This window comes from Scyliorhinus torazame, chromosome 21 (genome assembly GCF_047496885.1).
Source record: "Scyliorhinus torazame isolate Kashiwa2021f chromosome 21, sScyTor2.1, whole genome shotgun sequence".
Lineage (NCBI taxonomy): Eukaryota > Metazoa > Chordata > Chondrichthyes > Carcharhiniformes > Scyliorhinidae > Scyliorhinus > Scyliorhinus torazame.
The window spans coordinates 86,727,350-86,754,470 of record NC_092727.1 but is presented as its reverse complement, the minus strand read 5'-3'; the positions used below and the strand labels follow the sequence as shown (position 1 = coordinate 86,754,470).

The following is a 27,121-nucleotide window of genomic DNA, read 5'->3' as shown; positions in this document are numbered from 1 at the left end:
ATCAGGAGTGCTTGTGGGCTTCTGCTCGGGGTTCTCTCATTCAAGGTCACTCGGTGCCTGATCGAGTGACCCGCCATTGGGAACGGGACTCGCTAAGAGCCACACTCCCCCACCTGCCTTGCTGCAGACCACCCTCTCCCACACAACCCACTCCGTAACTGCCCTCCCAATGTCACTCATCTCGCCTGCGTTCCTCAACATTCCTCAGTTGGATACAGTACTGGTATCAACCAGCACATTCCCAGTAGCGTCTGAAACTAAGATGAAATCAACCTACTCCCAATCATTCTAGTGCACTCCATATGCCTATCCAATAACCGCTTGAAAGTTCCTAAAGTGTCCGACTCCACTACCATAGCCGGCAGTGCATTCCACGCCCCAACCACTCTCTGGGTAAAGAACCTACCTCGGACATCCCTCCTATATCTTCCACCATGAACCTTATAGTCATGCCCCCTTGTAACAGCTACATCCACCCGAGGAAAACGTCGCTGAATGTCCATTCTATCTATCCCTCTCATCATTTTATATACCTCAATTAAGTCACCTCTCATCCTCCTTCGCTCCAATGAGAGGTACTTGTGCCCCCTAGGGTCCTTGATCCTGGGGAATGCCCTCCACTGCCCAGTTAAGTGTCTAACTGGAATTTAATTTAGAAAAGAGGGAACCTGGAGAGTCGAGGTTTATAGCATCTGCAAAAGTAGATAAATCGACAGGCCCAAATGAAATGTGTCTTAGGCTACTAAGAAAAGGAAGGAAGGAAGGAAACCGTAGAGACTCTGATCATAATTTTTCAATCCTCTCCAACTACAGGTCAGATGCTGGGGGATTGGAAGATTGTAAAGTTGTACCATTGTTTAAAAAGGAAGGGAGGGATAAGCCAATTAACTTTAGGCCAGACAGCCTAACATCTTAGGGTGGGCAAATTATTGGGAAACGTCCCCATGGACAGGATGCATCATCACCTCGCAATGCACCGATCAATGAGGGTCAGTCAGCATGGATTGTTAAGGGTGGCTCATGTTTGCCTAACCTGATTGACTCTCCTGGTTGCTTCGTCAAAGAAATCAATGAGGCTAGTGCATTCAATGGGAATTTGCACAAAGCTTTTGACAAAGTCAAACATGGTAGACTGACCAGAAAAGATAAAAGCTTAGGGATCCAAGGTCAAGTGGCAAATTACTCAGTGGTAGGAAGCAAAGGTTGGTGGGTGCTTTTTTTGTGACTTGAAGGCTGTTTCCAATGAGGTTCTGTCGAGTTCAGTGTTAAGTTTCCCATTTCTCATGATATATATCAATGATTTTCACTTGAATATAGGGAGCTTGATGAAGAAGTTTGCAGACGAGACAAAGGTTGATCTGGTTGCTAGTCATGCATCATAGAGTTTTAAAATACTGCAAGAGGCCCTTTAGCCCATTGTTTCCTCGCTGGCTATCATAGATTTCATAGAATTTACAGTGCAGAAGGAGGCCATTCGGCCCATCGAGTCTGCACCAGCTCTTGGAAAGAGCACCCTACCCAAGGTCCACACCTCCACCCTATCCCCATAACCCAGTAACCCCACCCAACACTAAGGGCAATTTTGGACACTAAGGACAATTTATCATGGCCAATCCACCTAACCTGCACATCTTTGGACTGTGGGAGGAAACCGGAGCACCCGGAGGAAACCCACGCACACACGGGAAGGATGTGCAGACTCCGCACAGACAGTGACCCAAGCCGGAATCAAACCTGGGACCCTGGAGCTGTGAAGCAATTATGCTAACCGCTCTGCTACCGTGCTGCCCCAAACTTGTAATCAGCAGCTTGTAATCTATTGTAATCCCATTTTTCAGCACTTGGCCTTGTGTGCTGTGGAGTTTCAAATGCTCATCGAAATGCTTCTTAAATGTTGTGAGGGTTCCGGCCTCCACCACCTTTTCAAGCAGTGACTTCCAAATTCCCCCACCCTCTAGGTGAAAATCTTTTTCCCTCTCTAAATCTCTAGTCCCTTACCTTAAATCTGTGCTCCCTTGTTAATGCCCTGCTACTGAGGGGAAAGGTTTATTTCTGTCTATCCCATCTATCTCTCTTATAATTTTGTGAACCTCAATCAGGTCCCCCCCCACCCCCCTCAGCTAAGGAGAACAGCCCCAGCCTAACTAGCCTCTCTTCATAGCTGAAACGCTATTGAAAAAGAAAATTGAAGGCCAGGTGGGCAGGAAAGTGGCAAATGGAATTCATTCTGGAAAGTTTGGGGTAATGCACTTGGGAAAGGACAACAAGGCCACAGAGTACGCAATAAATGACACAATGGTGATAAGTGTAAAGGATCAGAAGGAGCTTGGATTGCATGTTCACAGATCCCTAAAGGTAGCAGGACAGGTCGTTAAGGAGGCTGGGGAGACATACAGAATACTTTCTTTAATCAGCCGGGGCATAGCATATAGGAGCAGGAAGGTTAGACTAGAACCACAGGCCACAGCTAGGCAACTACACATGGGTTCTGGTTAGCACATCACAGGAAGGATGTAATCGTGCTAGAGAGGATGTAGAGGAGACTCACAGGGATGTTACCAGGACTGGAGAATTTTAGCTATGAGCTCTGTTTGTACAGGCTGGGATTGATTTATTTGAAAAAGAGGAGGCTGAGAGGAGATTTAATTGAGGAGCTGAGATAGAGTGACTAGAATTGACCTCCTTTTAGCAGAGAAATCACTAAATAGGGGCATGGATTTCATGCCTTGGCAGAAGCATTAGAGGAAGTTGAAAAATTGTTTTTTTTCACGCAGAGAAAGTCTGCAGCTCATTGCTTGAGCTGGCCCGTGTTAAGGGAGGAGAGAGGGGATTAAAGGTTTAAGGTGAGAATTCCAGACCATAGGGCTTGCTTGACTCACCTGACAGCCTGGCCGTCAAAACTGGATTGAAGGAAAGGGAGGGTTGACAAATGGCTAGAATCCTGAAGCCACCCAACTTTGATTCCATGTAGAGTAGCTCAAAATCCTCCTTAACCTCAGTTTGGTGCCAAGAAGCCTGTGAACTCAGGGGCTCAACACCACCATTATATTGGCGAGTTACTAGCTTGAATTGGGTCCAGATATTGGCAACTATTTCTGAACATTTAGAGAAGACATTATCTTTGTCCTGTGTTTGTTAATAGATGGTGTAATTTCATCAATAAATGGTTTTCAAATGCAAAAAAGTGTCTTGGGATATTTGAGCAAGATGTGAACTTGTGCATGGGGATGTGAATCATGGATCATTCAGTTAATGGTGAATTCAGATTGTAACCCGAGTGTGGGCATACAAATGGACTTCAATGTGTTGAAACACAAATGGTTCATACTGTTGAGTAAAGTCATTAGGTGATCTGTATTGTGTGTTGCATCATAAAACAAAACACAGCGGCTCTCGAGTAAGATTTTATTTTCACAAAAATGCCAGGAAATGCAGTTCAAAGATGTGCAGGGAGGGTAGATTGGCAATGCTAAATTGCCCCTTGGTGTTCAAAGATGTGCAGGTTAGGTGGGGTTACGAGGATAGGATGGGTTAGTGGGCCTAGGTAGGGTGCTCTTTCAGAGGGTCGGTGCAGACCCAATGGACCGAATGGCCTCCTTCTACACTTTCCGAATTCTATCTTTTATGATTCTGCAATTATATATACATATATATATTTGTTCACTCTGGATGGAAAGTCTAGTTAATGGTGAATCGGGTTTGTGCCTTATTGCTGTTTTGGTGTGGTGTGTTTGAGTGTGTATCTGTCTGTGTGGTATGTGTATATCTGTGTGTGTGGTGTGATGTGTGCGTAATATATTCCAGGGCGTTTCAACGCAACTGTTTCACATCATTCTCCTACTGAGCTTCTGAAGGGATTGGAAGAAATCAAATTCAGTGAATCAAAACATCCTCAAAAATGACAGGAATAAGGCAGTAACACGGTTCATTCCATTTGGTCCCTGACATTCCCTCTGTGAAACTTCACTAAACACTGGACACATCACAGAGACTCAGAGATATCAGGTTTCCAAGCTGACCATTCAGATATTTCAATCATGATCCATAACTACAAATATCAGCATTCTCCCATTTTTAAAATAAAATAAATTGTGGCATATTCCAGTTGGTGAAGGATGATGCTGCAGAAATCATTACTCAGTCTTACATTTATTTACAGAGTGAAATATTACAAGCATATAACTCCTACCTCACCACCCAAAGTTTCAGTGAGTGTCTCTTTATATGTGCTCAAGTGAAACCTCAGTTAATGGCCTCCGACTGCATATGATTCAACAACTGATGCACAATCAACAATCATCCCCAAATGCTCTCAGGGTTTGACAAAAATTCATAACTTTTGGGGCCCTCCTGCTATCCCATACCCTGTTTCAAAATTCCCATAATCAGGTGGGCATTTGCCACATGATATGAACATGACCAACTGACTGAGAGTGATTTTGGTGTAAATTAATTTCTGTTCTGTTTCTTAAAGGCATCACTTGCTACACACAGGCGAAATGCGTCTGATTTCAGTGCCGAGCTTGCACTTGGGAACCGTGTTGAATTTCTGCTCCCGCACGTTAGTGTTTTCTGTTTGTGAGCGAGGCCATCTCATTCTTCACAACGATGCACGTTAATACTAACCCCATGACCTGATGGCCAGCTATATCCCCAACAAAACATGCTTTTTATGTATGATTTTTTAACAGGGGTCCTGTCTTCTGGTGACATCTTTTTACATCTCTGGATTCTGTGCTCTATCTGGTTCTTTTCTAATAGTGACCTCCACTTTATGCTTGATGCTCTTTTCAAGCCACTAGCTTGCTGTTGCCTGGGTCTATCTATTGTTATGCAGGTTCTGACCATTTCCTGAAGGGACACTTTGTATCTGCGGATGTATTTAGCTTTTATTTATTCCTTTCCTGAAGCTATTTTCTGTTCACCAGAGCTGTTCACTGGGGAGTTTGATGCGGCATAGAAAAGCACAGGATTGGACCTGTTGCTCCTGCATTTCAGCGTGTACTCATTTACTTTTTTCCCCTCTTGAACTTGTTTAGTCTCTGTCACTGGACAAAGCTGGAATTCTAAACAAAGCCAAGGTGGCAGATAACGGGAAGCGCATCAGGTAAGAAGCCTTTCTGAGCTCGCTCCAAAACTTTTGTGGGGCTCTTGTAGCTGCACCGGCTCTGGAGGCAAACTCGTGGCTAAGTTTAGGTGGCTTTCACGATAAGCGTGCTGCGACTAAAGCAATGTGACAGACTGTTTCTTTCCTGCGTCTCCTATTCTCAGATGTCTCACTGTTAATAATACAAGTTGAAGATAAAAGCAAGTTCTTTAAAGCATATTTCCTTTCAGTTCTGTGATGTAACACCGGGTGTATCAATTAGACCATAACTAGACCTTTCAATTTGACATCCTCCTCCTATTTTCTATGTTTATAATAAGACTTAGTCGAGCAGAAGTAGGCCATTCAGACCATCAAGTCTGCTCTGCTCTTTCAGTGAGGTCATGACTGATTATTCCATACATTTTAATTTTATTTTTCTCTTGACATATATTATCCTGACACTCTCCTAATAAGGTGGAAGTGGCAGAACTTCCTTTAACCTGAGTACTATATAGTTTAAAATGGTGTTTTTGACTTTCACGTTTCTAACCTTCCTTTCCCATAGGGGTCTTATCACAGGGGTGAACACCATGCCAATAATTCCTTTATGCTATGGTGTTTCAAGCATGAAGTTACTCTAAGGCATTACTCCTGTTTCTCAGGGCATTATTCCTGCACTGGGGATTTTACTGTCAGAGCTCGGAGATTTACGTCTGATATGAAGGACTTTACTTCTGCCACTGAGTGGTTTTACTCAGGACCATTCACAAATTAATCAGATCCCACTATTCATTTGCTCCTGTTACGCCGAGTTAAATCCCACATACAGGGGCCTGACGCTCACCATGGACGATATTGTCTGGGATTTTCCGATCTTGCTGCAGTGGATACAACAAGCCAGCTAAAAGTCCCGACTAAGGCGGGACCAGAAGTTCCTTCCAGCGGGGGTGGGACCAGAAATCAGTTAAGATCTCAGTGTCGCATTAGGCCGGGTGGGTGTGTCGGCAGCGAGGAGGTCCAGCAATCTCTGGTGCGTGAGATGAAGGTTCCCCCCGTCTGAAAATGGTCTGTCAATGGAGATAACCCCCCCTTCCCACCCAAAATAGAAACTGAAAACTTTCTCCACATCCACCCTCAATCATCAGGTGCCCTCAGCCTGAAAATTGAGGCTGGGTGGGAAAAGGCCCATAAGTAGGTATTAAGTGGTGACTTAAGAGCCTTAATAGGGACAAGAACGGGCTTCCTGTCTGCCCCACCATAATGTCGCATCCGGTCCAGATCTCTACGGAATCCCGGCCATGTAATACATTGCTCCCCCCAGCCCCACCACCTCAGAACCCACCGTCTTTTTTCAGGTGCTTAATCTTTGATGCCTTAACCTTGAAAGTAAAGGTCAAGGTAGTCTGCCTCAAGTTATCCAGCTGTTACAGCTGGGAGACTGGCTTTGGCTTGTCAATGGTCAACCTAACGGATATGTGTTACAGTGTGGATATTAGGGATTCTTGGAGGAAGCTTAATTCAGGAAATGCTCATTGATTACTTTTTGTTTGTTTTGGTATTCTTCACTGATTTTCTCCCCTCCAATCCTCTCTCAAGGACCGTGCTCCTTCTAGCATTAGCTAAGCTGACAGGCTGTTATTCATGTGTGAGCATTGACTATTTGACCATATGAGTAATCAGAGCCAAGCCCAATTCTGCCTTCATTCAATGTTCTTCATTTCAAAAAGGGAGTAAAGGTACTGTTCAGAATCGGGAACCCAGAAGAGATTAGCTACTTAGCAACCGATCAAACCTGGAACCTTGCTGGTGTGAATAAATCAGTAACTCAATGACTCATCCGACTGAACATAAGGAGAGTGAAATATATGCTCCCGAATAGCACTTGCCTCAAACATTGTCTTAACCACCATATTGAATTCAACAGAGCTAAACTGTCTCTTAGTCTGTTAACTGTTATTTCCACTCTTTCTTTGTTAATCCTTTCACCGGATGAGGGTGTCGTTGGCTAAGCCAGCATTTGTTGCCCATCCCTAATTGCCCCTGAGAGGATGATGGTGAGCCACCTTCTTGAACCTCCGCAGTCTATGCAGCGCAGGTATACCCACAGTGCTGGTAAAGAGAGTGCTCCTGGATTTTGACACAGTGACTGTGAAGGAACAGCGATATATTTCCAAGTTAGGGCGGTGTGTGGTTCGGCTGGGGAATTGCAGGCGGTGGTGTTCCCATTCATCTACTGGGGTCAAGCTTCACGGGAAAGGCAAGCCATCCCCTGGATCACTGCCTTGATCCCTCCAAATGATTTTAGACTGTAGTTAGCGTTTCATGTGACAGAATGATAATGGGCTGGATGATGTTGCTTGGTGGGGACGAGATTGGAGGCAGGCGTGAGCTAAAAATAGCTGTAGCATCTAGCATGCTGGTTTCTCAGCTCCATTCCATCTCTGAGCCAGTTTTGGGGAGTGGGATGTAAGGGCCAGCAGGGATATCTGCTTACATGTGGCTGAAGCTAATCATGGTCATTAAAAGCCCAATTAAGGCCAATTAAATGAATTTTCTGGTCATTCTCCAGATTGTGAAGTCAGTGAAGGTCAGTTTAGTTGCCTGGACGTGGCCTCCCAGCAGCCCGCTGGGGGATAAGTGCACTGAGCAACATTTAGAGGTCCTACTTGCCGGTCAGAATGCAGGTGACCTTGTGGAAGGGTCCCCAACCGCCTCCACAACTCTCCACACCAGCTTTTAAATCTATTTCTTAATCAAAGATGTAAGACAGTTGGAAAAAGGGCGTCTCCATATTGAAGTTCCCTCTCTCTTACTTATCTTCCATGACAACTTCCTGCTCCTCTCAAGGGAGAAGGCTTCTAATTGGCCCTCCAGCTCTGAGGGGCCTCCAACGTCCTTAATTGGATGGCAAAGCTGTTTCCAGGCGAGTTACGAAGGCACATATGAAAATCACAGTAGAATCGTAGAATCCCTACAGTGCAGAAGGAGGCCATTCTGCCCATCAGGTCTGCACTGACCCTCTGAAAGAGCACCATACCTAAGCCCATGCCCCCACCATATCCCCATAACCCAGTAACCCCGCCTAATCTTTTGGACACTAAGGGCAATTTAGCATAGCCAATCCACCTGACCTGCATCTTTGAATGCAACCGTTGAGTGCCAGTTTCCCCAAGGGAGTGGTTCTGGCATCTGGAAATATTCCCCACCTCTGTTTCCTGCTTCAAGAGGGACAATCCAGCCCATCATCACACAGCAACATTTTTATATAGACTGTATGATTTAATTCTACACATTAGTATCCCAGCATGGGGCTTGACGCAATAGGAAATGCATATTAGTAATTTTGGTTAGCAGGCGGACATAACATGTGGTTTCACTGGATGGAAATTCATGTCCTCTGCAAATCAGGATACTGACCTTTGTGCCCATACTGCTGATATATCCACCTTTGTTCTGAAACTCTGGGCTAGGCATGTGAAACCATAAAACCTATCCCTTGATCCACATTCCTGCTGTACAATATTTCATTGCTGAACTTTGATTACTGCAACATTTAGTGAACAAGAAGCTTGTAGGGAATTGCTGCTTTTCCTCCGTATAACTGAATAAATTTGTCATTAAGAGTGAACCCTCAAGAATGCCCAGTTCACAGGTACTTGGACTCTCTCCATTCAAGATATAAAAACACCGTATTCCCACCACCCAAGCATTTTTCACTCTTGAGTAACCAGGATTCCATTTTGTAATTCCTGGCAATTGAATGCTGGTAATTAACTGGTTTGACTAAATCTGCCTTTGAATATCACCAACATCACATGATTAGCTGCACCCTATCCACAATAATTAATACATTCCAACTCTCCTAAATACCAATGGGTTTCATCCCTTTAGTAAACCACTTGAACTTCAGTCAATTGCACTAAGTTACAGTAGCTAGAAAGATTGATTTTCCAATTTCTCGCATGCCGTTGGCGCACACTGGACAATCCTCCAGAAACCCATCATTTCCCAATGTGCGCTTAAGCCACAAAGATGCAGATGAGGATTCGGAAAATCTAACTCATAACATTCTTCTTCAGGTAAGAGCAGGGAAATGTAATTCAAGTGGAGGGCACCATTGCAGAGCTAGCACTGCTGCACTGAATCTTAAATCATACGGCAGTACATTGTGTGGTCCCATGAAAATTCATAAACCATGACAAGACCTCAAGAACAATCAATATGCCTGTGTGTAGGGAGCAGCAGGCGGGGAAATTCTGTTCTTTGCCTTGTGTTGGTGGTTCCCCATTGGAGTGGGTCTGGCACCTAGAAATCCTGAGATTATTCCCTTTGAGAATCCTGCTTTTTAATTTATTTCCTAGCTCCCTATGTTCAGCTTTCAGTACCTCATCCCTCTTCTTCCCTACATTATTGGTACCGATATGGACCACAACCTCTGACCTTTCACCCTCCCCCTTCAGAATGTTCTGCAGCCGCTCAGTGACAACTTTGACCTTGGCACCTGGGAGGCAGCATACTATCCTGGTGTCACACCTGCAGCCACAGAAACGCCTACCTGTTCCTTTTACGGTAGAATCCCCTTTCACTATTGCTCTTCCATTCTTTCTTCCCCTGCCCTGTGCATGGACATGGTTCTTGCTGCATTCCCCTAAGAAACCACCTCCCCCAGCAGTATCCAAAATAGAAAGGTTATTAGAGAGAGCGAGAGATCAAGGGGTCTCCTGCCCTACCTGCCTAGTGTTTTTGCTCTGTTTGGTGGTCAACCATTTCCTTTGTGCCTGTGTACTCTTTTTTTACCTGCAGTGTAACCATCTCACTATACATGCTATACATGAAGATCTCATCCTTGAGGATGCTCCACAGTGACTCCAGTTGCTGCTCCAGCTCCGAAATGCAGATTGGAGACACTTCCTGCACGCTGGAAGTGTCTCTGATTTCTCACATCGCACAAGAGGAGCATTCCACATGGCTGCACTGACTTGACATGACTTACCCTTAAATTACTCTTTTTACGGGACTTCCGATGGCGGCCATGGAGGAGTAGGTCGCGCATTCGGTAGCTCCTGCCTGGAACGGACTCTCTGACCTTTTTTCAGGTGTTTCCACGGACTTTTTGGGACAGATTGGTGAGGCGAACACTGCCAAAAAGGATTCCCTCTCTGTGGTATGGATAGCTGGACCAGGAGTGGCCGGGTGAAGCGTTTAAGCCCCGACAGACAGAAGCGTGCGGAGCGGGTGCCGAGGCACGGCATGGCAGCCGGTATAGACCAGGGAGCCTGGGAGCAGTGGTCTCAGGCCAAACAGGAGTTCCTTAGGGGCTGCTTTGCTGATCTTAAAAAGGACATGCTGGCCCCAATGAAGGCATCAATAGACCACATGATCGCAACTCAGGCGACACAAGGGAAAGCGATAAAGGAGATGGAGAAAAAGCTATCCGACCATGAGGACGAGTTAGTCGTATTGCCCTTAAGATGGAGGCGCAGGATGACCTCCACAAAAAGTGGCAAGAGAGGCTGGAGGACCTAGAAAACAGCTCCAGGAGGCAGAACTTGAGAATTGTGGGCCTCCCCGAAGGTGTGGAGGGTTCGGATGCGGGAGCATTTGTGTCTAAGATGCTGGAGACGCTGATAGGGACGGGGGTATTCCCTCAACCCCTGGAGCTGGACGGGGCGCACAGAGACCTCACAAGGAAGCCCAAGGTGAATGAACCGCCGAGGGCCATGGTGGTGAGATTTCATCGCTTCTCAGACAAGGAACTTGTTTTGTGTTGGACTAAAAAAGAACAGAGCAACAGGTGGGAGAACAGCGTGATACGCATCTACCAGGACCTGGGTGTGGAGCTGGCCAAGAGGCGTGCTGCATTCAACTGGGTGAAGGTAACCCTCTTCAGCAAGGGGGTGAAATTTGGGATGCTACACCCAGCGAGGCTATGGGTCACGTACAAGGAACGGCATCACTATTTTGAGAAGCCGGATGAGGCGTGGTCATTCGTCAAACAAGAAAAGCTTGACTCGAATTAAAGGACAGTTAAGCTTTGGTGGAATGCGGCGGTGGGGCTGGGTAACACGGGACAGTTTCTAATATAAGATTGTACACAATGTTGGGTGCATGTAAGAGCTGTAGTGGTGGCTGGAGGGTGCAGTGTTTTCGGCAAAGTTGAGATACGGAGGGGGGAGGGGGCCCTGTACTTAGTGCGGTTTTTCGTGGAGTTGGAGCCTTGGTTCAACTGACGAATGTGATATAAAATAGTTACTTTAGAGATACTAGTTAATGTAATGTAGAAATAAGCCACTTTGATTCTGGCAGTTAGGGACAAAGGGGTTTGTGACCGCATGGAAAAAGCAGGAAGAGGTGTGTCTATGAGAGTGATGCTGCATTGATAGGGGCCAGAGAAAGGGATTGGAAGTGAGCCAATCAGAATAGATCGAACAGGTCAGGAGGGACATAGGCTGACCTATGTCCGTCGAGTATGTGAAACTTGATACCATTTGAATTGATTTGCAGAGATCCCTTTGTTTCTTTGTTCATTCGCTTTCTGGGATATAGGAAACTGGATGTCTCTTATATTTCTATGAAATGAATCAAGCTTGCAAGCTAAATAAATAACTTCTTTTTACGTGCGAATCCATCTCAACTTTTATTGAGGCCAGACTGACAGAGAAAGAAATTTGGGGATCAACACAACAAGTGTCTCCTCACGGCACTATGTTAGTGTCTTTTCGTATTACTATTTACTCACTGGGACTGGAGAGGTAGCTTAATTGGTTTATTCATGTGGGGAGAGGGGTCCGGACAATGAGGCGACAGTCTGATCGGCGCCAGGGACGGGAGCTACCGGGGTCAGCATGGGTCAGCTGACTCTCGGGAGCGAAGTGGGGGGTGAGCAAGTGCTTAGCTGGTGCTTGACTGGGGATTTTGGGGTGTGGGGCAGTTGGGGGGGGGGGGGGAAGAGGGGAGGGGGGGATGCTGCTTTGCTGACAGAGGAGGTATCAATTTCAGGGTACCATTTGAGGGTCGGGCAGTGGCTCCCTGTGGGGGCGCTCGAGGAAGCGAGGGGTGTGGGCTCGAGGTTGGCCAAAAAAGGGTGATAGCTAGTCAGCCGGCGGGGGAGGGGTTAGCCCCCCGACAAAGTTGATCAGGTGGAAGGTGAGGGGTTTTATTGGGCCGGTCAAAAGAGCGCGCGTGTTCGTGCATTTAAAGGGGTTAAAGGCAGACATAGCAGTGCTTCAGGAGACACATTTAAAGCTCGCAGATCACACGAGATTGAGAAAGGGATGGGTAAGCCAAGTGTTCCATTCAGGGCTGGATTCGAAGACCAGGGGGGTAGCAATTCTGATCAGTATGGGTGTGGTATTTGAGGCTGGGAGAATTGTGGCAGATAAGGGGGGCAGGTACATAATGGTGAGTGGAATGCTGGAGGGGTTCCGGGTGGTGTTTGTGAACGTCTAAGCTCCGAATTGGGATGATGTGGAATTTATGAGACGCATGCTGGGCAAAATCCCGGACTTAGAGTAACACAACCTGATCATAGGGGGAGACATTAACAGTCATTGACCCCGAACTGGACCAGTCGAAGTCCAGGACAGGGAAGCGACCGGCAGCGGCTAAGGAACCGAAGGGTTTTATGGAGCAGATGGGGACACTCGATCCCTGGAGGTTTGCGCGGCCAAGAGCGAAGGAGTTCTCTTTTTTTCTCCCACGTTCAGAAGGTTTACTCCCGCATAGACTTCTTTGTCTTGAGCAGGGCATTAATCCCAAAGGTGGCGGGGACGGAATACTCAGCAATCGCAGTCTCGGATCATGCCCCGCACTGGGTGGACCTGCGGCTTAGTGAGGAGAGAGGGCAGCGCCTGCTCTGGAGACTGGATGTGGGGCTGCTGGCGGACGAAGAGGTTTGCGGGCAGATTAACAGGAACATCCAGGATTACCTGGAAACAAATGATAAGGGTGAGGTAGCAGCGGAAACGGTTTGGGAGGCTCTGAAGGCAGTTGCCAGAGGGGAGATGATCTCAATTCGATCCCTAGGGAAAAGAGAGAAAGAGTGGAGAGGGAGAGACTGGTGGAGGAGATACTCCGAGTGGATAGGGGATATGTGGAGGCCCCTGAGGCGGGGCTACTGAGGGAGCGGCGGAGTCTGCAGGCGGAGTTTGAACTGCTGACCACAGGGAAAGTGGTAGCACAGCTGAGGAAGACAAGGGGGTCAGCCTATGAGTACGGGGAGAAAGCGAGTAGAATGCTGGCACACCAACTGCGAAAGAGGGAGGCGGCCAGGGAAATCGGGGAGTAAAGAATAAGGAGGGTAACATGGTCTTGGATCCAGGGGGGGATGAACGGAGTCTTTAAGGAGTTCTATAGTAAACTATACGAGTCTGAGCCCCCGATGGGAGCGGAAGGGATGAGGCAATTTTTGGACCGGTTGAGGTTTCCAAAGGTGGAAGAGGACCTGCTGGAGGGGCTGGGGGCCCCGATTGAATTGGAGGAGATTGTCAAGATATAGAGGGCATGCAATCGGGTAAAGCTCCGGGGCCGGATGGTTACCAGGTAGAAGTTTATAAGAAATCTCCGGAAATACTGAGCCCACTCCTGATGAGGACCTTCAATGAGGCTAGAGAGAAAGGAACCCTCCCCCCAACAATGTCACAGGCCTTGATCTCACTCATTCTTAAACAAGGGAAGGACTCTGAACAATGCGGGTCATACAGGCCGATTTCGCTCTTAAAAGCGGATGCCAAATTGCTAGCTAAGATTCTGGCCACAAGAATTGAGGATTGCGTTCCAGGGGTGATGGAGGAAGACCAGACTGGGTTTGTTAAAGGCAGCCAACTTAATACCAATGTTCGGAGACTTTTGAATATTATTATGATGCCCTCAGAAGGAGGGGAGGCAGAGGTGGTAACAGCGATGGAGGCAGAGAAAGTCTTTGACCGCGTGGAGTGGGAGTACCTGTGGGAAACGCTGGGGAGGTTCGGGTTTGGTGAGGGCTTTATTGGCTGGGTGAAATTGCTGTACCAGGCGCCTGTACCAAGTGTATGTACAAACCGGCTGAGGTCGGGGTACTTCGAGCTTCACCGGGGAATGAGGCAGGGGTGTCCCCTCTCTCCGTTACTATTTGCCCTAGCTATAGAACCGCTAGCTATGGCGCTGAGAGCCTTGAGGAACTGGCGGGGACTGGTTCGGGGTTGGGGGGGGGGGGGGTGGGGGTGGAGCATCGGGTCTCTCTATACGTGGCTCGCTATACGTGGATGATTTGCTGCTGTACATTTTGGACCCTGTGGAGGGGATGGGGGAGGTTCTGCGGATCCTGAGGGATTTTGGTAGTTTTTCAGGGTATAAACTGAACATGGGAAAGAGCGAGTTGTTCGTGATCCAGGCCAAGGGGCAGGAGGAGAGACTGAAAGAGCTGCCGCTCAGGATGGTAGAGAAAAGTTTTTGTTACCTGGGTATACAGGTGGCCAGGAAATGGGATGCCCTGCACAGGCTCAACCTGACCCGGTTGGTGGAGCAAATGGAAGGGGATGGCGTCATGTAAAGTTACTAGTCTGGGAGCTTTCATAACGGCTCCTTTGCCGTTCTCGCTGACCCGTTACTCCACAAGTCTGGTGGCGACAGAGGATCTGGGGACAGTGGTGGAGGTACAAGAAGGTGGAGGGAGCGTCGGTCTGGACCCCGATATGTAACAACCACAGGTTTCTCCCGGGTAAGATGGATGGTGGGTTCCAGAGCTGGCAGAGGGCAGGCATCAGAAGGATTGGAGATCTGTTCATAGACGGAAGCTTTCCCAGTTTGAAGGCGCCAGAAGACAAATTTAATCTGCCACCAGGAAATGCCGTTAAATATCTGCAAGTACAAGCATTCCGGAAAAAACAGGTAGTGGCCTTTCCACTGCTGCCGCCACTGAGGATACAGGACAGGATGGTATCCGGCACCTGGGTGGGGGAGGGGAAGGTGTCGGATATCTACCAGGAACTACAGGAGGCGGAGGAATCCCCGGTGGAGGAGCTCAAGGCCAAGTGGGAGGAGGAGCTCGGTGAGGAGTTGGAAGCATCTGTGGGCAGAGGTGCTGGGCAGGGTTAATTCCTCCTCATCATGTGCGAGGCTCAGTCTAATTCAATTTAAGGTGGTGCACCGGGCACACATGACGGCAGCGAGAATGAGCAAGTTTTTTGGGGTAGAAGACAGTTGTACAAGGTGCAAGGGCAGCCTGCAAACCATGTCCGCATGTTTTGGACGTGCCCAGAGCTTAGAGAGTTCTGGCAAGGGTTCGCGAGGGCAATGTCCAAGGTGCTTAACACGGGTGGTGCCGAGTCCAGAGATAGCGATCTTTGGAGTGTCAGAAGACACGGGAGTTCAGGGGGTGAAAGAGGCCGACGTCTTGGCCTTTGCCTCCCTAGTATCCCTGAGACGGATTTTATTAATGTGGAGGGACTCGAAGCCCCCGAGTGTAGAGATTTTGGTTACCGACATGGCTGGGTTTCTCAGCCTCGAGAAAATAAAGTTTGCCTTAAGAGGGTCTACGCTGGGGTTCTCTCGGAGGTGGCAGCCGATCGTCGACTTTCTCGGGGAAAATAAAAAATGTCAGCAGCAGCAATCCGTGGGGGGAGGGAGGGGGGGGGGGGGGTGAATGCTTCTTTGGGATGGTGTGGGAAGACTGAGTCGCGTGGGGTAATGTCTATTTAATTGTTATTGTATATTCTCTTTTTGCACTCTGTTAATGTTCACTCTATTTTTGTTTTGTTTGTTATTATTGTTATTACTGTTTTATTGTGAAAAATTCTGCAAAACCTTAATAAAAATATTTAAAAATAAAAATAAAAATTACTTCCTCTAGTTTAGGATATGTTTAAGGAGAGTAAAAATACTCACCAGGTCCAAATTACCAAGGATATTGGTCTTCTTTCTGAGGAAAGGTAGGAAAGGAAAGGATCACCTTGACTCATCCTCACCGAACTCCCTCAGTCTCCAAACTCCAACTTTAACACTCCATTGCAGTCTCGAGCAGCACTCCAGTGCATTCATAACATTCATAACTTACTGAACAATTGATGAAGCGAAATCTCTCCTCCCCCAAAGTATGACGGGAGTCGATTAAATTGAGGTTCTTGGGGTGTTCACTCCGAGACTAACACTTCATGTATTTGTTCAAAACCAGCCTCCTTGATCAGAATTGTGCTTTGCATTTATACTGTGTGTTTAGATATATCACCCAAACTACATTGATCTTTGTGTTTTATTTTAGGAAGAGTTGGACATCCTCATGGACGGTACTGCAAGGTGGAATTCTGACGTTTTATAAAGATCCAAAGAATCAGTCTGCAGGAAGCCTGGTAACAAGATTTAATTGGGTGTATCACTGAAGAGTAAACTCTGATAGAGATAGTGCATTTGATAGGAGTCATTTTGAACTTCCCCACCTAGACTGTAACCTAAAGGAAGGTATTGGTTGGCTGCTGTGGAGCCCACCTGATTAGAAGTGCATAAGTGTCACTGTCATCATCAATATCAGCATCTGGATCATCAATGACAATAACTTTCCTCAACAAAGCACCTGTAACATAGGCCAGGATTTATAGGATAGCAGGTTTTCCCTTCAGTGGAGAACACATCCCGTGGATACTGGCTGCCCAGCAGCCATTTCACATTCCAACAAACATTAATTGGCCGGAGTCAAAACATAAAATGCTGGAAAAACTCAGCAGACCTGGCAGCATCTGTGGAGAGAGAAACAGAGTTAACGTTTCAAGTGTGTGCGACCTCTTCGGATGAAGAAGAGTCATATTGAGTCAAAATATTGACTCTGATTTTCCCACCACAGAAACTGCCAGGTCTGCCAAATTATTCTAGCATTTCCTGTTTTTATTTCAGATTTCCAGCAACTGCAGTTTTTTTGCTTTTAATTTAATGGGCGGAGATATGGTTTTCACCCCTCATTCGGGAGAAGTCCCACCTCCGAGAGCTGCCAGCCAATCAGAGTAGTCAGCAGCTCTCTAGTCCCTGCAACCTGCAGAAGCTCTAGTGGACAGGATTGGGACTGCATGCAGTCCCCGGAGCCTAGGTGCTGGGAGTCCACGACCAGATTAAAGTGGGGTCTCAGGGTGACGAGGGGAATGGGCAGAGGGTGGATGAGATGTCGGTATAGAGAGGCTGGCGGTAGGGGAAGGAGAGGGTGGGGTGAGGGAGCCTCCACAGGGGCCAGACCTTATGGGGAGAAGGAGGTGCCCGATGTTAAAATGAGGCTGCTGATGTAGGCGATACCTGCCCCCCTTCCAGTCCGAAGCCTGAACCCTGTTTATTTCCATGCTTCCCCCCCCCCCCCCCCCCCCCCCGATCCAGAACTTCTCCCATCAGCCTGAAAATTGAGACTGGGGGGAAAACCGCCTTTAAGTTGTCAATAGTTGTCCTCATTTGGGACAAGGGCAGGCGGGCTGGCCTCTGGCATCACCCATCCAAGCCTAAAATTGCAGAAGAGTTTGGGCAGATCCAATGGGAAGGCCATCCGAGAAATTTTACATTGTAGATTGCAGGGCTGTAGGAGAGTGGAGAAATAAGGATTTGACCATGAAGGTGGGAATCTGAGACGTTGGGGACCGCAGGAGCTGATAGTAGCAATGGGTGATCAGAATTACAGCGAGATTGAGCATGGAAGCAGAGTTTTGATGAACTGAAGTTGATACGGGTGAGGGATGAATGATTAGTCAGGAGATCATCATGCCTGTGTCTAGAGTTGACCAAGTGTTGGATGAGGCCGCTGGGGGAGGGGGGGGGGGGCGTGGTTTGTGGATCAGAGAGGATTACTAGCTGACTACACAAAACATTTTCAATGCCGTTGAGCTTCTTTTCAGTAGCCTCTGGTGATCCCTGCTGGTTAAACTCTTCCAACTCCCATTGCAGCTTGCACCTCGGTACTGTCCAATTAAATATTAGGATCCTACAATCCTCAACTCGATGGAATCCCTACAGAGCAGAAGGAGGACATTTGGCCCATTGAGTCTGCAATGACCCTCTGAAAGAGCATCCTACCCAAACCCACTCTCCCGCCCCATTCTCGTCTAACATTCACATCTTTGGACTCTAAGGGACAATTCATCATGGCCAGTCCAGCTAACCTGATGATCTTTGGACTGTGGGAGGAAACTGGAGAAAACCCACGGGGAGAATGCGCAAACTCCACCCAAGGCCAGAATTGAACCTGGGTCACTGGCGCTGTGAGGCAGCAGTGCTTACCACTGAGCCGCGATGCTGTCCATCTGCAATCAATCAGGCATCGGAGATCGCGACCTGATTTTGGACCCGATTTTGCCTATTCTGAAATGGCTCATTGATATCCAGTTCCTCTTTGAAACATAAGTGTTTTCATCATTGTAACATTACATACCACACCCAATTCTCCTCCCCATTGGCCAATTCAACATCATCCACTTTACGCCATTGTCCACAAGATACATTATCCTCAATTAGGAACTGTTTAATTTAGACAGCCTTCTGAAATCATCTCAGTACATCCCAGGTCAGGGATATCCAGCATTACTCTATAGGATCCATAGAATACCTACAGTGCAGAAGGAGGCCACATGGCCCATTGAATCTGCACCGACCTTCCAAAAGAGCAACCCAACTAGGTCCACTCCCCCACCAAATCCCCATCATCCTGCGCAATAATCATGGCCAATGCACCTAACCTGCATATCTTTGGATAGTGAGAGGCAATGTAGCACGGCCAATGCACCTAACTCTTTGGACTGTGGGAGGAAACCGGAACATCTGGAGGAAACCCACGCGGGCACGGGGAAAATGTGCAAACTCAACACAGTCAGTCACCCAAGGCAGGAGGAATCGAACCCGGGTCCCCGGGTGCTGTGAGGCAGCAGTGCTAACCACTGTGCCGCCTATAGGCATAGAGTCAAAAGGCTTGTTAAATCATCCCACACAAGTTAGGATATGGCGATGTTAAAATTCACATTCTTTTTCATAAATGCAATGCACCATCCTGAAGAGAGTCCAATCTCATTGCACAGAAACAATTGATGGAATGTTAGAAATTGAACTGCAGCCTCTTTAATATCACATGCCCTCTCTTTTTAGAAACAAGCAGCTGGTCAATTCACACCTGAATATACAGTTGAACTGAAAGGAGCAAATATCGGATGGGCAACAAAGGACAAGTCGAGCAAAAAAAATGTGTTGGAGGTGAGGAGTTGCACTTTTAATATAAAAGGGGTAAAGAAATGATCCTCGGTTTTCATTGAACTATCTGCCCAACAAACAGGTTTAACAAGTTTCTATCAAATCTCTCTTCCAAAAAAACAAGGAGAGCAACTTCAAAAGTAGCATAAAAAGCATTTATCCATTGATATCCTTCGGTTAACCTGAAGAAACTCAAGTTTTTGTCTTTTGTATTTAACAGTGAGGACAATGTCTGAACTCTATTCCTTGTAGCTTTTTACTGTTTATTAATAATGTTGTTTTACAATAACTTGTAATTTAATCCACCTAAAAATAAAACTTTACTGTAGGAAGTGCAATCAAAAATGGCCTTTGATTAAAAGCAAACGGCCCTCCCTAGTTTCAGCAAAGGTTTGTGAAGTTTGAAATCTGTTTGACAAGTTGCACTGGGCTGAATTTTGTGTCCCCCAATGACCCCCCCCTCTCGCCCCATTCCCCAGTGTGAGGCGGGGCGACAGGTGGAAAATTGGGCCTGTGGTACTATGCCCGGCCCAGGGCTATTTTACTTGTGGTGGGGGGGCATCAGGCCCTTACGAAAGTTGCCAATTCAGGCCTTTTTCCCACCACCACTGAGACTTTTGCCACAGTAAGGGAGGCCCACAGCAAGTGAACCCCTTGGTGGCCATGTCAAGGGGTTGTCTCCTGTTCGGCATCCAATGCCCATCAGAGGCCCCTGAAGTGTTGGGTACTCTGATACACAGATGAACCAACACGGTTGCGAATGGTACAACGCAGTTTTATTTCAATTAACTATTAACATATTAAACTCTCGTATTCAGCACATGGTGAACCTCTGAGTGGCTGGCAATGAGGTCTGTGCCCTGAGCCCTCTCCTGCTCGAGTGCCCAGGAAGTGTCGTGTTCCCTGCTTTGTACTGTGTATGCTCTTGTCTGTGATTGGCTGTCGTGTTTTATGTGTTGATTGGTCCGTTGATCTGTCCATCATTATGTGTGTATGTGTGTGCTGTGATGTTCACCTGAATATCCTGACAGCCCCATCCAAAGTATTCCCCACAACACCCCAGCTCTTATTTCTCTCTAGAACATAGAACATAGAACATAGAACAATACAGCGCAGTACAGGCCCTTCGGCCCACGATGTTGCACCGAAACAAAAGCCATCTAACCTACACTATGCCATTATCATTATCTCTCGGAGAGTCACGTCCATGTGGTCTGCCAGCCGAGACCTGGTGAGCTCCAGACTAAGTTGAAAGAGCAATTCTATGGCCTGCAGTCCCAGCACTGGCCACCTCTCCCAGTGACGCTGATGGGCCAAAGAGCTGCAGGCCATTTAATTGGCCAGTAACTCTCGAAGGTGGCACTTCTCCCTGTTGGAGGCAGAAATTCCACCTGAAGCCAATTAAAAGTCTGAAATTGCTGTAAGACTCACCCTCGCTTTTCAGCTGAGGCACAGGAACCCTGCCTCATCCCATCTCCCACCCTAACGTAAAATTTAGTCCACACGTGTCAAAAAAGGGCATGCGGTACTTGCCACATAGGTTCTCAGTAAAGTTCCCTTTGCGAGTGGACTTGTTGCCAATCAGCAGCCCTCTCTGCACATGTTTGCTTTTCTATTCCCTTGACCTGACTGGAAAAGAAGGTGGCCCATCATGCAAAGCAGCTGCCATTTCTCTATCGGGTTGTCTTGCACAGCATGGCAGGAGCAAATCTCAGCCAGCTCTTGGGGCTGAATTCTCTTGACTCTTTGGGGATGGGCTGGGAGGCAGGAGGACTAGCAGCATATCAAAGGAAGGTGGGGGACAGAGAGCCCAGCGTCTTCCTGTGTCCAGGCCATTTGCCAGTAGCAGGACCTTTGGCAGCTCAGCTGCCCGATTGAGACACTCAGTGGCCAAATGAGGTGAGTTCCATCGCCATGAGAATTTTCTTCATGTCAGGAGGGCCTGCCACTGTGTAGGAAGATTGGGTGTCCTCCTTTGTGGCCGTTACCTGGCCCAGCGAGGGGCCCCCTGGCAGCCCTCACAGCAATGGCCGCCAATAACCTCATCACTGCTCCCACACGCCCCTCACCCTGGCTTTGTCCCAATGTATTTCAAATTCCTTCAAAAGCGATCAGCCATTGAGGTGCCTCACTCTGTGTCTGCAACCTTTGCAATGGCCACTGCTTATGACGGCACTGCTGAGGCTACTTTGCTGCTGGGTCTCTGATGGCGCTGGTAGATCTTGGGACAGAGCACTGTCCGTAATTGGATGGCAGCTCTGGCGCTGGCTTCGTAATTGGCCGGTAGCAGCACTCTACCATCCCAGATCCTGCCGTTCACCGAGGCAGGGTCACTTACTCATTTCAGCCCCAGTGACCAGGACTTGTTGGCAATCAGCAAAACACCACACAATGGGTGGAATTTACCCATTTTGGGGACTCCTGCCCTCTTCTTTGTGCTCTCCACTGATCCTGCCTTCCAAAAATAGGGGCGGATAATCCCCCCTCCCCCCAATGTTCTGTGACCTGTTCTGTAGCCCAAAGGCAAAATGTACCATCAAATTATTTCCTCCCATTAGGGTACACTCATTTGAGAGCCAGTTAGAGACATGGCTACAACACTTCAATGCTGCCTCTGCTCTCTCAATGATATGTACGATCGAGATTGCAGGACCAGTGAGTCTATCCTCATGCCTTTTTATCCTGGTCTCCCCTGGACATGTAATGCAACATCTTGACATATATCGGAACCAAGATATTTCCCACAGAAATATAAATAAAACCATTTCCATAATTTTAGTCATGTACTCTTGCAGATACATGACACGATTGCCCCAGTTTATTTGTTCCAAGGCTATTTTCCCTGTTTGTTTGGAAGGTTTTGGAAACCGCTTTCGTGGTTGTCCAGTACCTTATCCAACTGACTGCTCTCACTGTGTGAGTGAGGATGGTTATTGGGCGACTCAATTCTGTGGGGAATGATTCACAGCTGAACCCAGTCTGAGATAGTTCCCAGTGATCAGGTGTGGGAAACCCGCAGAATTTTCCCCTGCTGAACTATTGCATTCAACCTCAAGTAATGCCTCTATTACCTCCAGACTGTTTTCTCAGCTTCATACACTCAGGATAGTAACAGTGCATACATTTGTTTTCAGTTGAAAACCCGAAGAGGTTCAGAGTATCTCATACAGTACGATACAGAGTCTGTCATCGGGGATTGGTACAAGATGATCACTGAGAGTATTAATTTTCAGGTACGTAACTAAAACTGAAGCAAGACATCTTTTACATATGATTGACAGGGAGCATTACATTGCCGACAACATTCACCTGCAGTAAAACTGTCTTCAAACCATAAGAATACGTCTTTTAAACTCTTCAACATCTCCTAAAATTATTGCGACAATCGGGTGGGATTTTCCGGCCATTCCCGTCAGCAGGGTATTCCGGTCCTGCCAATAGAGAACACCTGCTGCAGGTTCCTGAGCGGCAGAGTGCGCAGGCAACTGCTCTACGATGCAGGCTATGGGAAGGGTGCTCGTGTGTCATGCCACTTCATTGACGGGTGGTTGGTCTCGAGGCCAATCCCAGAAGACCCTCTTTGCATTTCAAATTTTAGAAAAAATCTGACCTGTGCCGTTGACTGTTTTTCCAGCAGCTCTGATAAGCTACCTGCTGGTTGTCAAGGCTACAGTTTAGAAAATCTTGATTGCGTTCAATAACTCGATAAAATTGGAAAAGTCTCTTTCCAGAAGCAGCTGACATCTAGATTTTCCAAATTTGCATAATTGGGATGTCTTTATGATGTTCAACAAATCATTTTTTTATGATTAATTCTTGGGGTATGGCACTGCCGGCAAGACTTGCATTTGTCATCCATCCTTAAATATCTTTCAGAATCGCCCTCTTCTAGAACTTGGCTTTATTTAGCCTCTCGTGTCTGCGCTAGCCAAGAAACTGAAAATAGAAACTAACCTTCATTTTAATCCCATTTTCCAGCACCTGGTCCATAGCCTTGCAGGTTATATCACTTCAGGTGGAGGTCCATGTACCTTTTAAATGAGTTGAGTGAGGGGCAGCACGGCGGCGCAGTGGTTAACACTGCTGCCTCACGACGCTAAGGTCCCAGGTTTGATCCCGGCTCTGGGTCACTATCCGTGTGGAGTTTGCACATTCTCCCCCGTGTTAGCGTGGATTTCTCCTCCACAACCCAAAGATATGCAGGGTAGGAGTATTGGCCACACTAAATTGCCCCTTAATTGGAAAAATGAATTGGGTACTCTAAATTTATTTTTAAAAAGAGTTGAGTGTTCCAGCCTCAACCATCAAGTTAGGCGGTGAATTCCAGGCGCTCACTACCCTCTGAGTGAAAAAGACTTTCCTCATGTCACATCTAATCATTCTACCAATAGCTTAAATCTCTGCTCCCTGGTAATCCCTCAGCTAGTGGAAACAATTCTTTCCCGTCTACCCCTCATAAATTTGTACACCTCAATTGGGTCAACCCTTAACCTCCGCTGTTCAACGGAAAATAACCCTAGCTTATCCAATCTCTCCTCATAGCTGCAATTTTCAAGTTCTGACAACATTCTTGTGAATCTCCTCTTCACTATCTCTGGAGAAATGATGTCCTTCCTATAATAATGTGACCAGAACTGAACACAAAATTCCAGCTGTGGTCTAACCAGAATTTTCTACAGTTCCATCTCTACATCTCTGATTTTATATGTAATACCCCCCCCCCCCCCCCCCCAATAAAGGAGAGTCTTTCCATATGATTTCTTGTCCACCTGCCCTGCTACCTTCAATGACCTGTGGACATGCACTCCAAGGTCTCTCACTTCCTCTACTCCTCTCAATATGTTCCCATTTATTGAGTATTCTCTTGCTTTGTTTGCCCTTGCTGAATATGTTGCCTCACACTTTTCAGGACTGAATTCCATTTGCCACTTCTTTGCCCACTCAACCGAACCATTGATATCATTCTGGAGTCAACAGCTATCCTCTTCACTATCAATTACTCTGCCAATGTTTGTGTCATCTGCAAATTTCCCAATCATGCCACCCACACTTAAGTCTAAATTACTAATATACAACAAACAGCAAGGGCCCCAACACTGAGCCCTCTGCAAAAACATCCAGCCTTTATTTCCTGTCACTTAGCCAATTATGGATCCAACCTGCCACCTCCCCCATCTCTCATGAGACCTCACTAGTTTGCTCTGTCATGTGCCTGACTGAAATCCTTGTAGACCATATCCACTGCACTACCCTTGCCAATCCTCCTTGTTATTTCCACAGAAAATTCTATTAAGTTAGAATCTTTTCCGAACAAGACCAGGCTGATTATTCCTCATAAATCCATGCCTTTCTAAGTGACAGTTTATCTTGTCTCAGAGTTTTTTCCAATGATATACCCACCATCAAAGTCAGACTCACTAGCCTATAGTTTTCAGGCCTATTCCTCGCACCATTTTTAAATAATGTTACAATGTTTGCAGACCTCTAATCCTCTGATTCCTCACCAGTATCCACTGAGGACTGGGAAATTATTCTCAGAGCATCCGTTAATTCCTGCCTGTCTTCCTTCAACAGCCTGAGATACAATTCATCTGACTCTGCTAATTTATCCACCTTCAAGCATGCCAATCCCTCTAGCATTTCCTCCCTTACTATACTTATTGTATCTAATATTTCACGCTCGTCCCCTTTAACTAGAATGCCTGAATCATCCCTCTCCTTAGTGAAGACAATGACAAAGTACTCATTGAGAACTCTGCCCACCTAACATCATACAATACCTACAGTGCAGAAGCAGATCATTCGGCCCAACGAGTCTGTGCTGACCCTCTGAAAGAGCACTCTACCTAGGCTCACCCCCCACCGCCCTCGCTCATTCTTAGACACTAAGGGGCAATTTTTTTATCATGACCAATCCCCCTAGTCTACATATCTTTGGACTGTGGGAGGAAACAGGAGCACCCAGTGGAAACCCACGCAGACACAGGGAGAAAGTGCAAACTCCACACAGACACTCACCTGAGGCCAGAATTGAACCCGGGTCCCTGACGCTGTGAGACAGCAGTGCTAACCACTGTCACCCACAGCTTCTGAATTAACCCACAAGTTATCATGTACATCTCTGATAGGCCCTGGATGAGATTCTGCGGTCTGCCAGCCGCGTTTTCCTGTGCAGTGCATCATCGCCGGCAGCGGAATCCTCCATTCCGGCAGCTGTCTAGTGGGATTTCTCATTGTGGCCACGCTACACCGTCGGGAAATCCGCGGGTGCGGGTGCGCTGCCGGCAGAGCGGAGGATCCTGCCAATTGAGAAATCCGCTGCCTATCTTTTCCTTAGTTATTCTCTTCCTCTTGATGTATTGGTAAAACATCTTAGGATTTTTTTGGTTTAACATACCAATAATTCTTCATATCCTCGCTTTGCTTTCCTAATTTCCATTTTTACTTCACCCCGTGCACTTTCTATATTCTAGGCTTTTTCGAGTATTAAGTGTTTTGTGACTGTCATAAGATTTCTTTTTCAGCTATATCCTGGCCTGCATTGATATGGATAACCAGTGGATTCTAGTTTTGGCAAGACCCCCCTTTTTGTTTGTGGGGACATGTCTACACTGTGTCCGTAAAAGTTTGCCTTTGAACGCCTCCCGCTGCTTTGACAGTTTTTCCTTCTTGTAGCTGTATTCAGTCCTTGCTTGTCAGCTCATCTCTCGGCTTTGTAAAATTTGTCTTCCCCAATTTATTTAGAACTTTTACCCCTCCTCTTTCTTTGCCCTTTTCTATAATTATACTAACTCTAACTATATTATGGTCACTATCTCCAAAATGGTCCCCCACTACTACTCAATCTACTTGCCCAGCTTCATTTCCTAAGACTAAACCTAGAATTGCGTCCCTTCTCATTGGGCTTGTTATGTGTTGGCTGAAAAAGTTATCTTGAATGCAGTCCAAGAATTTTGCCCCTCTGTGCCCTTCACGCTGTTTTCTTTTTAAAAAATATATTTTATTCAAAAAAATGTTTCCGGCCAAACAAAACAGTACAAAATGTTTTCCCTTTTACAACAATAAAACAATATAAATAATAGTGACCGTTTTTAACAAAGAAATAAATAATATATAAACTAAATGGCAACTGCCATAACAAAATATTAACTCTCCCAAATAATAAAGTCAAACAAGCCAATATACATATCCAAGTAAAAATATCCATACAAAAACACCCCTGAGGACCCACCCGAGCCCCCCCCCCCTGGGTTGCTGCTGTTGCCTTCCCATTTCCTTTATCGTTCTGCGAGATAGTCAATGAACGGTTGCCACCGCCTGGTGAACCCTTGAGCCTAACCCCTTAGTGCGAACTTTATCCGTTCCAGTTTTATAAACCCTGCCATGTCGTTTATCCAGGCCTCCACGCCCGGGGGTTTAGCTTCCTTCCACATTAACAATATCCTTCGCTGGGCTACTAGGGACGCAAAGGCCAAGACATCAGCCTCTTTTGCCTCCTGCACTCCCGGCTCTTCTGCAACCCCGAATATAGCCAACCCCCAGCTTGGCTCGACCCGGACCCCCACCACCTTCGAAATCACATTTGCCACCCCCACCCAGAACCCATGCAGTGCCGAGCATGTCCAAAACATGTGGGTGTGGTTCGCTGGGCTTCTCGCACATCTCCCGCACCTATCCTCTACCCCGAACAATTTACTGAGCCTTGCTCCGGTCATATGCGCCCTGTGCAAGACCTTGAATTGTATCAGGCTACGCCTGGCACACGAGGACGAATAGTTTACCCTGCGTAGGGCATCTGCCCACAGCCCCTCTTCGATCTCTTCCCCCAGCTCTTCTTCCCATTTTCCCTTC

At 47.0% G+C, this 27,121-nt stretch overlaps 1 protein-coding gene across 4 annotated transcripts in view; it reads left to right on the top strand.

Annotated features, from left to right (window-relative positions):
• The window catches only part of LOC140398388 (rho GTPase-activating protein 27-like), a 394,188-nt gene that overhangs the window by 320,390 nt on the left and 46,677 nt on the right, over positions 1-27,121 (top strand). For 3 of the 4 annotated variants that reach the window (XM_072487020.1, XM_072487023.1, XM_072487022.1), the window contains 5 exons: positions 4,475-4,561; positions 5,040-5,107; positions 16,326-16,413; positions 19,169-19,273; positions 22,405-22,503. In XM_072487020.1, coding sequence (XP_072343121.1) covers positions 4,475-4,561; positions 5,040-5,107; positions 16,326-16,413; positions 19,169-19,273; positions 22,405-22,503 — 447 coding nt within the window. The remainder of the gene's footprint in view (positions 1-4,474; positions 4,562-5,039; positions 5,108-16,325; positions 16,414-19,168; positions 19,274-22,404; positions 22,504-27,121) is intronic. The other variant, XM_072487021.1, reaches the window with a different exon arrangement.